Source organism: Dreissena polymorpha, chromosome 5 (genome assembly GCF_020536995.1).
Source record: "Dreissena polymorpha isolate Duluth1 chromosome 5, UMN_Dpol_1.0, whole genome shotgun sequence".
Taxonomy (NCBI): Eukaryota; Metazoa; Mollusca; class Bivalvia; order Myida; family Dreissenidae; genus Dreissena; species Dreissena polymorpha.
In genome coordinates, this window is record NC_068359.1 from 99440479 (window position 1) to 99452941 (window position 12463).

The 12463-nt window shown below is 39.3% G+C and overlaps 1 protein-coding gene across 1 annotated transcript in view; it reads left to right on the forward strand.

Annotated features, from left to right (window-relative positions):
- Positions 1-11646: 11646 nt before the first annotated feature.
- The window catches only part of LOC127831505 (contactin-like), a 61498-nt gene continuing 60681 nt past the window's right edge, over positions 11647-12463 (forward strand). The window contains exon 1 of the mRNA XM_052356490.1: positions 11647-11839. Coding sequence (XP_052212450.1) covers positions 11647-11839 — 193 coding nt within the window. The remainder of the gene's footprint in view (positions 11840-12463) is intronic.

The following is a 12463-nucleotide window of genomic DNA, read 5'->3' on the forward strand; positions in this document are numbered from 1 at the left end:
AAAGGCCTCCATGATGACAAGAGCATCACTGATGGTAAGGGCTGCACAAGTGACAAGGGCTGAACTGATGACTAAGGCATGCACAGAAGACAAGGGCTGCACTGATGGCAAGGGCTGCACAGATGATAAGCGCTGCATTCATGACAAGAGTCTCCATGATGACAAGAGCATCACTGATGATAAGGGTTGCACAAGTGACAAAGGCTGCCGGATGACAATGATGCATAGATGACAAGGACTGCACTTATGACAAGGGCTGCACAATTGACAAGGGCTGCACTGATGACAAAGGCTGCACAGATTACAAGGGCTGAACTGATGACAAGGGCTGCACAGATGACAAAGGCTGCACAGATGACAAAGGCTGCACAGATTATAAGAGCTGCACAAGTGACAAGGACTTCACAGATGACAAGGGCAGCAATAATGCCATGGTTTGCAATAAGAACAAGCACTGCACAGATGGCAAGGGCTTAAATAATGATACGGGCTACTATGATAATAAGGGCTGCACTTATGTCAAGCGCTGCATTGACGACAAGGGCTGCAGTAATGATGACAATGGCTGCAATGATAATGACATGGGCTGCAATAAAGACAAGTTCTGCGCAGATGACAATGGCTGCACAGATAACAAGGGCCGCAATAATAACAAGGGCTGCACTGATGACAAGGACTGAAATAATGAAAAACGTTGCCATTATGATGACAATGGCTGCATTTATGAGAAAGGCTGCACTGATGACAATGGCCTCTCTAATGACAATAGCCTCACATATGAGACAGGTTAGGCCATATGCCATATGACAATGGCTACACAGATGACACGGGCTGCACTGATGGCAAGGCCTGCACTGATGACAAGGGCTTCACTGATGACAAGGGATGCACTGATGACAAGGGCATCACTTATGACAAGAGCCTCACATATGAGAAAGGCCTCACAGATGACAAAGGCTGCACAGATGACTAGGGCTGCAGAGATGACAAGAGCCTACACGATGACAAGAGCATTACTTATGATAAAGGCTGCACTGAGAATGGGCTGCACACGTGACAAGAGCTGCCATGATACCCAAAGGGCTGCACTGATGTCAAGAGCTGCCATGATGACAAGGGCGGCACAGATGACAAGGGCTGCACAGATGAAAAGAGCCTCCATGATGACAAGAGTATCACTGATGATTATGGCTGCACTGATGACATGGGTTGCACAAGTGACAAGGGCTGCCATGATGACAAGGGCTGCACTGATGACAAGGGCTGCCATGATGACAAGGGCTGCACAGATGATAAGCGATGCACTGACGATACGGGCTGCACTGATGACAAGGTCTGCTCTGATGCCACGTGCTGCACAGATGATTAGCGCTGCACAGATGACAAGGGCTGCACTGATAACAAGGGCTGCACAGATGATAAGCGCTGCACTGATGATACGGTCTGAGCACATGACAAGGGTTGGGCTGATGACAAGGGCTGCATTGATGACAAGGGCTGCTCTGATGACAAAGGCTGAATAGATAACAAGGGCTACACTGATGACAAGGGCTGCACAGATGACAAGGGCTGCATTGATAACAAGAGCTGCACATATGACAAAGGCTGCACAGATGATAAAGGCTGCACAAGTGACAAGGTCTGCACTGATGACAAGAGCTGCACAGATGGCAAAGGCTGCACAGATGATAAAGTTTGCAAATATGACAAGGGCTGCACTGATGACAAGGGCTGCACAGATGACAAAGGCTGCACAGATGACAAAGGCTGCACAGATGATAGAGGCTGCACAAGTGACAAGGTCTGCACTGATGACAAGGGCTGCACAGATGACAAAGGTTGCACAGATGACAAAGGTGGCACAGATGACAAGGGCTGCACTGATGACAAGGGCTGCACAGATGACAAGGGCTGCATTGATGACAACAGTCTCCATGGTAACAAGACCTTCACTAAAGATAATGGCCGAAGAATTGACAAGAAGCTGCCATAATGACAAGGGCTGCACAGATGATAAGCGCTGCACCGATGACACGGGCTGCAATTATGACAAGGGCAGGAATAATGTCAAGATACGCAATAAGAACAAGGGCTGCACAGATAACAAGGGCTACAATTATGATACGGGCGGCTATAATGATAAGGGCTTCGCTGATGTCAATAACTGCATTGATGACAAGGGCTGCAATAATGATGACAAGGGCTGCAATGATAATGACATGGGCTGCAATGATGACAAGTGCTGCGCAGATTACAGGGGCTGCACAGATAACAAGGCCTGTAATACTAACAAGGGCTGCACTGACGACAAGGACTGAAATAATGAGAAAGGCTGTAATAATGATGACAATGGCTGCATTGATGAGAAAGGCTGCACTGATGACAAGGGCTGTCCAGATGACAAGGTCTGCCCTGATGACAAGGGCTGCCCAGATGACAAGTGCCTCGTTGATGAAAATGGCATCACTTATGAAAAGGGCTGCACTGATGACAAGGGTTTCACCGATGACATTGGTTGCACAGACAACAAGGGCTGCAATGATATTGACAAGAGCCTTACTGATAACATTGGCTTCTCCGATAACGAGGGTTTTACAGATGACAAGGGCCACAAAGATGGCGATTGCTGCCATGATGACAAGAGATTCACTGCTTAAAAGCGCTTAAATGATAATGACAGTGGCCCCACTGATGGCAAAGGCTTCCCTGATGGCAAGGGCTGCACTAATAACAAAGTCTGCGATAATGACAAGGGCCTAATTGGTGACAAAGGCTGCAATGGTGATGACAATGGCTGCACTGAAAACAAAACCTAACTAATGACACGGGACTCACTGATGACAAGTGCTGCAAATATGACAAGGATTGCCACGATGACAAGGGCTGCACTGCTGATAAGGTCCGCATTTATGATGACAAGGGCCTCACTTATGGCAAGGGCTGCAGTAATGACAAACGCTGTAATGATTACGAGGACCTCACTTGTGACAAAGGCTATAATGCTGATGACAAGGGCCTCACTAATGACAAGGGCTGCACTGATGAAAAAGTCTTTACCGATTGCAAGGGCTACGATTATAATGACAAAGGCTTCACTGCTAACAAGAGCTGCAATTGTGATGACAAGGCCCCACTGGTGACAAAAGCTGAAATGCTGATGACCAGGGCCTCACTGATGACAAGAACTGCACTGATGACAGGGGCTTTACTGATGACAAAGGCTTCGATGAAGATTACAAGGACCTCACTGATGACAAGGGCCCCACGCATGACAAAAGCGGCAATGATGATGACCAGGGCCTTGCTGATGACAAGGACTGCAATTATGATGACAAGGGTCTCACTGGTGACAAAGGCTGCACTGATGATGACATGTGCCTCTCTGATGACAAGAGCCTCCCTGATGACAAGGGCTGCAATGATGATAAGAGCTGCACTGATTACAAGAGCCTCACTGGTAACAAGGGCTTCGATGATAATGACAAGTGCCTCACTGATGACAAGGGCTTCAATTATGATGACAATGGCGTCACCGATGAAAAGAGACTAACTGATGTAAACGCTGCACATATGACAAGGACTGTAATAATGACGACAGTGGCGTCTCTTATGAAAAAGGCCCAACTGATGACAAGGGCAGAAATGATGACCAGGGCCGAACTGTTCACAAGGACCTCACTGATGAAAAGGGCTGCACTTATGACAAGGGCTGCAATGATGACAAGGGCTACAATGATGACAAAGCCAGTCATGTCTTGAGCTACACTGATGACAACGTGCTTGGGAATGTTCCTGGCTGATGCCAAAACCGCTTTGAAAAGAACCTACAGCCATTTAAGGAAGAAGCCGTTAGTGGATCTAAAGAAAAGATGGCGTTGGACAGAGGACGGCGATTCGTAAAAAGCATCCGTGTATTATTTAGGTGATTATATTGCATTCAGAAGATAAATTATTAACTCGCAAAAATTGTTTTTATGTTTTTTTATAAAGAATATTTAATTTAAATCAGGTTTAATAAATATAATTTTCTTCATAATATGTATGATATTATTTAATTTATCAAATATACATTACATGAAACCACGTAAGTAAATTTGCATGAATCGCAGAAACACATGTCTGTGCCTAAGTTATCATATTCAATTGTTATAACTTATAAGCCCGTACTGTCTAAATGCAAGAATTTACACAACTTTGCCAAAAGCCTCCTGCCGAGAAAGTGTCTGTCGTTTGCAAGTGGACAGGACATTTAAATAGAAGTGGACTAGTAACATTTCTTGGTTCGTATTCATATCACAGAAGGTTAATCAAACGGCTTAGTCACCGTGTCGCACAAATTAATCGCACAATGGAGGCCGGTAAAACGTAAAATTTGGCGATGAACAAGAAAGTGAATTTAAGTATCCCTTACTCTCATAGTATTGGCCTTCCTCATGGTATCGTGCTGTTAAAGAAAAAACTCCAACAGGTGCTGGAGAGTTAATGTTTTTTTTTTCAATTTTTAGAAGTTGTAATCTATTTAATGGTTATCCATGACTAAAACGACAATCAGTCTAATGATTTCCGGTGTTCGTTGGAAAGAATGTCATGTTTATTACAGAGTGATGCCATGATTTTAAATACGTTATACACAATTATGTTAAGTTGTTTATTGATTAATAGTATCTTTAATAAATGTTTTATATGCCGATTTTTTTTTAATGTGAAAATATTTTAAGAGCAACATACTAGTATGCAAGAGTTTTGTTTTTCTGTGGTAAGTTATTATTTTTAAAGCAAGCAAATGTGCATAGTAACAAATCAGCCAACCAGAAGGGCCAATATTATGAGACAAATGTACATGAAACAGATAACTACAGGAAGCCTAAAAGGTATTTTGTCATAATATTGCCGATTTAAATGAAGTTTTCGTTGTTATGTCCAAGATTTGACATTTAAGTATTGATTGACATATCACACTTGCATGATTTTGCATTTGTTCACTTCCAAAAATGGTATGTATTCATTAAGAGGACCGATAATACAGATAGACATTCTACTTTACAACTGTGTCGACGGTTAAAGAAGAAACGTCATTTCCGAAAAATAACATTGTGTTTATTGTGGATACTGATGCAATAAAGTTTTGGTGGATCTTGAAAAGTAGGTGGTTAGACTTTTTTAAAGAATATAATAGAAACCTAATTTGTTCGCCAGTAAATGTCTTAACTAGTGCGAGTGCCGTTACTAGATGAGAACTATTAGCAGTTGGTACATTTGTGACACAGGTCAGACAGTTGGAAAATAATTAATTTACAGACATATTGTTTAGGTTTGAGATGGATTTTGTCATTCAAATCACCAACTGATCAAATCGCTTAGACCATTCGGCCATCCGTCCTCACACAATAAGTGATGTAGTTTATACTACATATAAGCATTCTTCGTAGTATCTCGACATTTAACGACAACAGATTTCTCCAAATCATTCAATCGTTTCGCGTTGCAACGCTTTATAACTTTCATGTTTTTAAATCGTCAAAAGATGCATACAATGGATACTTTAGAGCATGGTAAATGTTCAGTATTACTGGTTTCTCCCAATTTCATAACTACAATCAAAACAATTTGCGAATATGAAACCATAATTTTTTGTGTAATTTTACAAAAACGCGAAAATGCCCCTTTAACCGACTGCGTTTCAATGGAGTGTCTAGGTATTAAAACTGATCACAGTTGTAATTTGGGTGGCTCGATAGAGACATTAATTCTATTACAGAACATAGTTCTGGGAAAACTGGACTTAATGCATGTGCGTAAAGTGCTGTACATTTAAAGCTTGTGCAGTCCCCACATGAGAGTGTTCCTTTAAACGAAATATTCCAAAGGCGAAACTACAAAGGTAAATCTGGGGTTACACTTAACCCTTTGAGCGCTGGAACCGGATTTTGCAGGCCTTTGCAAACAGTTTGGATCCAGATGAGACGCTACAGAACGTGGCGTCTCATCAGGATCCAAACTGTTTGCTATCCTGATAGTGGTCTTAGAAAAAAACAATCGAAGAAAATGCTTATTATAGAATTCAGCAGAGGACATTTAAGCAGACGACAAATTTCCCAGCATGCAAAGGGTTAAGACACACACGTAAAGCCCAGTTGTGCCAGAACGAGGCTGATATGATAACTGCTGAAATAACGTAAGGAAGTCTTGTGAAATCCAGCTTTGGTAACTGTTTATCAGCAAGAACGGTCAAACTACAGCAACCGATCGGAATATTGGTTATGTTTGTGTGTGTGTCATTTGAAGTGTATGAGGTCCTTCTGAAAGTGGGGACGAATTTTTGTGATTGTAGCTGCTTTTTCAAGCTTTTTTTTACTGAAATATACCTTTGAATTTAATGTGGTCGCGTGCTGTATGGGGGGGGGGCGGGACTTACATGAGGAAACCCACCTGCTCTGTATGATGACCATCAACCAAACTCACATGTTTCCGGAATTGTGGATTCAATCCGGGTTGCCTAAGTGATGACCGCGCGAGCCACTGCTATTCACAGACAGCCCCGGATATTGCTAACGATGTGTAATGGCTAAAATATGACCATCAAAGACCATCAAGACACATTGTTTTTGGCCTTGGGCGTAGCCCCAAGGCCATAGTTATGATACAAATTTCCGAGCCTATACGAATTGGCTGGCTGCCAAAAACCAAATTCCCAAAACTCCGATTTACCACTTAATTTATGCACAGTAAAAGTAGTTCTTCGCAGATCTCAATAACCCGCCTTGTAAATACAGAACATCTCTATATAACATGACAGTGTCATAAAAAATGATAAAAAATATTATTGAAGCAAAATTGCTGAGCAATGGCTACGACATTATTATTGTTTACATATTCATGCGATAATAAGTTCCTACCTTCACGGTATAGGCCGAAACGATACGAGTAGTTACGTAGACAGTAAGAAGAATTTTTTTCTGATACATTTTTTGAAGACAATATATTAACATTAACATCAACGAGACAAATGTAGCATATTTTAAAATCAAATTAATTAAAAACGGAGCAGAAACAATTTCAATTAGAAAAAATAATCTTTAGAACACCATTGTTGACATCATGCCCATATTATGTGATACGAAATTCAAAATAATAATGAGTTTTGGCAGATGATGCAGAAGTGTCACCATCGATAACTTTCTGTGCGTTAAAAAGTTTTGGGTAGGTTTAATAAATATGCGTCTTTATTAAAATGCATATCCTGTAATATTTTTATAGATAAAAATCAACATCCCGAAAATGTCCAAGAAGTACTACTTTACGTTTCTTTATAATGAACATGAGGACTGAACCACAGGTACTTGCATCAATAATCCCTTTTCCCCACCCACCATATATATTCTTTATTTAGAAAAAAAAGTATGCAACACAGCTTCTGAAGAAAATAACATTGGGTCCCGATGTTCGTATGTCCGTTAAAGTCACAAGAAAGTTTTATTTATTTTTCTTGACATTAATTTTCAAAAATGAGTTATTATTTAGCCGAAATATGATGTTCTATCAACTGTAAATAATGTTTTCATACTGCAAGATTTGTACTGCAAGGAATGCAAATAAATTTATCACACCTCAAGCTCTGTTGATAAATGTGCTCAGGGTCCTCGTTTGGCCGTTTTTTGGGCCGAAATTCGGCCCCATTCCCACTTTAAAAAAGTATTCTTTTTTCTTCTATTTCAACTAAAATTGCCCCCTCCAAAACATTTTTTTTATACTTTTATACCTATGTTGCCAGCTGGTATCTTGCTATAAACCTTTGATTAAATGTATATTTATGTAAATTACATTAAAGTAGAGCAATATTAAGTGATGAATGATTGGTGAAAAGATCTTGTAAAATTCCCCTTTTCGCCGAAAACGACGTGAAATTCCCCCCTCAAAGGGCCCCGGCCCCAATCCCCCAAAGTGTAGCAAGGGTCCTTGTGCTCAATCGGCTCTATGTATTTGTTCCAATGGTTATTATTATCTTCACATTTATATAGCTCTCTCTGTTTATCATATATCCAAAACATGTTATTGCTGTTTCTCCTTAAAATAATACAGACAACACATTCCATAGAAATTTTCATTCGAACTTTAACTGTGAATAAGAGAGCAACAAAATAATATGTGCAAAAGATTACACCATTTTATTTTGAAAATACTGTGAGTCTTTTACGAAATTTTTACAATTACATAGTTCAAAAGTTGTGTTCTATATATAATTAATCTTGCGAGAAAGTTATATACAGTCAGCAGAGTAATTCTACTAGAACAATTCAAATCCTTGCTACATGTGCTATTTAATTCTTTATACGGCTTTCACTTAAGAAAATGTTCAATGAAATAAATCTAGGTTTCTAGGTATATTGTGTCTTTTACCTCCATATTTTGTTGTGGCTAATGTGAAGCCAATGGACATGATACAAAACCTACGAAGATTACCGCCATACAATGTCACATACAAAATAATTATCACCTAACCCATGCGTTTTGAGAGAATAATATTGTTTAACTCTTTATAAGTAAATATTACGCATGCGAAACAAGGACGGGTTATTTTTAACTCCAAATGTATGATTTGATCACACCTAGAAGAAGAAAACACTAACATGTTACACACCAAATATTATACCCATGACCCTTGCGGTGTCTGTGTTGTTAGGGATTATCAAAGACATTAATCTATATAAATCAGTTGATCCCTGAAGCGCAAACAGTTTTGACCACGGAGACATGCTTTGAGGAAACTTAGCAAAGAACCACTATATGGTTGACATGCAACGCAACAAACCAAAGGGCCTTGCGGTTTCAGAGAATTATTATATTATTTATATTTATAAGCAAAACAGTAACCCCAAGGGAGGGCAAATTTTCTGCATGATTTGAACAAACTTCAAAGAGAACCTCATAAAAATGTTACACACCAAATATTGTAGTCATGCCTCTTGTGTTCACTTTACATATATAAACACTATAACTCTCTTTGAATATAAAATGAAATGCAGCACATATTTTAATAAGTCTATAACTCACGGTTTCTAAAATAAAATATTCACATTTTATGTACTAGAAATTTAACTACACAAAGTTTGGATCAAGATCATTTGAAGCGCAGTCTGATCAGGATCCAAAGTGTTCGCTTAACATCTTTAGAAGTACTGACTGAATGACAATTATGTTGAACAGTTTGGATCCTGATCAGACTGCTCTTTTGGAGCCAAAATGGTCGCAATCGCCCTAAGGTCCAATTTCCTGTTATGTGGCTCATTTTTTTTCTCATGATTGATACAAATTATCATGATATAAAGCATGTCTGTTGTATATTAAATAGTATTTTTAGTGTGCATATTCCTTCCATGGATGAAAGTTACAAAGTTGGTTGTTATTTAAAGCTATTAAACAATTAAAAAGTTTTCAATTCTTTTTTATTTAAGTCAAATGCATTATATATTTGTTATAAACATACACTCAACAAAAGTTAACGATCAATATAATACACTACACACCTGGCGTGGTTAATGGTCTCTATTGAAGCAATATAGTATAATACATGCGAAAAGTGCTTTTACATATAAATATATATACAAATATGTTTACTATTATTATAAAAAGCTTCTACAACAGTGTTATGATATATAAAACACTTAAAGGTTAGTGCAAGTATACATAAGGTTAAATTGGCTTAATTTTAAATTTTCAAAAATAAAATAAATAATCAGTTTAGACAGTTTTATTTTTATTTTTTTGGTAGACTGCTCACTTTTCATGATTTTATTTTTATTTTTATTAATCCCCCCCCCGACTCATTTTTTTGAAAAATCTCCCGTAAAACAAATAAAATAAAAATGCTGGCCTAAAGAGTTTTGAACTAAAAATGCTGCGTTAACATTATGTTCCCGGCAGCCACGGCAGTCCCGTTTGTCCGAAACGTATCGCTCCGTGTGACTGTTGCATTTTTTCACGTTTAATACACGGTTTGCAATGTTGCGCTAAGTTTCCTCACGGTCTATCAAGGTGTCCGTGACGGCCCTTCGACGGTGCGCTAAGTTTTCATCCACGGTCTGCCACGGATGTATAAATGTTGCTTTAAGGTACGATGCGTTCTGTTAAGTTCCCGCACGTTGTATGCGTTTGTCATGCAGGTCTGATACGTTGTACACGTTTGTCATTCATTTGTCACGATCTGTCAATGTAACGTGTGGATCAAACCTGGACATCTAAGAGGTTTTGGGCGCGATTGTACTCCCGGTATAGAAGAAAACTCTCAAGCAACAGTATTTATTTTAAGAAAATAATTCCAGTGATATGGATGTGAACGACGAGGATGATTTTGTGTTTACATGTTTATTTTTATCATTAATAAAATCTTTGCGTTGTAAAGAGCTGAAAGAAGCACAAAAGTCCGGGAAAAGACGAAGAATGAGACCAAGGTCCTTGTGGGTTCTTGGTGGCATTATACTGATCAAGTGTTCAGACTCAAATAAAAGTTTCCTGAATAGCACGGCTTTAATATTCTCATCTTCAGACCGCGCGAACCGTGTCAGACCGAACAACAACTCAACTGGCCGTGACGCATCTGCCTGCATCTGCCTGCAAAACGCAACACACCGTCATGCCTCGGTCACACTGTCACGAATCAGAGCTACGAACGAGCTGCAAATACTTTTCGGCACAGTTCGTAGCTATCCTTACTCGACCGTGGCTCTCCGTACTTGATCCGTGATCAGTCGTAGTAGTTTTTGGATGTCCGTAGCGACTCTTGACAAATTTTGAACATGTTAAAAAAATTCCTACGAATTTATCGACCGTAGCGTATCCGTAGCAGTCTGTACTAAACCGCACTGATCCGTACTAGTTCGTAACGACACCGTAGTCGTCCGTACCTTTTCGTAGGCCCAAAGATTTTCAAGGACTTCTACGGATTGATCCGAAGAACTACGGAGCGGTACGGTTACGCTACGTATTAGCTACGATTATTCCACGGATATACTACGGAAAGCCACGTTTCTAGTACGTTGTACTACGGATAGGCTGGAATTTGCACGATCTTGTACGATGTACTACATTTCAGCATGAAACAGTGCGGAAAAGTACGGTCCACTACAATAAATTGCTACTTAAATACATCATTGAAATTAAAGCAACCGTACTTGCATTTGATGAGTTCACAATCATGAACCACCAGCAAATTGCGTTTGCGATAAATTTGTTACACTTGCATATTGATATGGAACAAAATGCAGAGGCCGTAGTCGAGCTGCTTGACGATATGCACAGAGGTAGTGATGATTCAATACCGTTTAACTAGTATTGCTTTGTGCTAAAGGTTACGTATTTTTAAAATATTAGAATTTGAACTTACAAGTAACACATTTTTCTATTTGCAGGTAAGTGTCTGCCTCATATGCCTTTTAAATCTTGATCTTACTTTATCGTGATGTAGTAATCGTTAAATTAATAGCCGACATAATAAAAAAATTAAATTATAAAATACAAAAATAATCATACTTTCCTAAGCATAATCTATATTTGTACACCAATAATTACATACTTTATCAGGTCAGAGAAGAAAAAGGAGGTGGTGGATAAGAGACTGGCTTTTAAGCTCTCGGCCAATACGAGACTTTGATGGCAGAACTGATGGCTGCAGAGTCGGTGACTTTCAGAAACTTCACCAGAATCGGGCCTGCTATGTTCCATGAGCTATTACAGGTCGTTGGTCCCAGGATCACGAAGAACCACACCTGGTTCAGACAGTCCATCAATCCAGATTTGAAGTTGACAATTAACTTAAGATTCTTGGCCACAGGAGACAGTTACCGTACATTGATGTATGGGTTTCGTGTTGCACACAATACGATATGTAGTGTTGTACGGGACGTTTCTGAGGCCACGTTATGTCACGTTTGGCTATCCCGTCCCCCTACGTTGCCTCACGTTCATCCCGTTTCCTCCACGGTGGCCCGAAACGGGAGTGCCGTGGTCGCCGGGAACATAGTGTAAACGCAGCATAAAGAATTTCGCTGGGCGTAAAAAAAAATGACGTCATTTCACAGTAAACAGTGAAAATTATCGTTAATTATCAATGTTAATTTTCACTGCTTGAAACAGTGAAATCATCAGTTTTAATTCACTGATATATTCCACCGGAAAGCATAAAATAAAGCTGTGTATTCGATTCAGCAGATCTTTACTAAGTTCGTGCCAGTGAACTTTTGTCCATTGTGTTCCATGAGTTATTTGTAATTTTATGTTGTAGTTGAAGGGTGCTAATTTCTTTATTTAAATTTGAATCTTAAATAAAAACACATTAAAGGGGCCGTCCAACAGATTTTGGCATGTATTAAAGCTTGTCATTAACTGCTTTAAATGCTTTATATTGATAAATTTAAACATTTGAACTAAAAATCTCCGGTAAAAAATTAGAATACAATTTTTAAAAAAA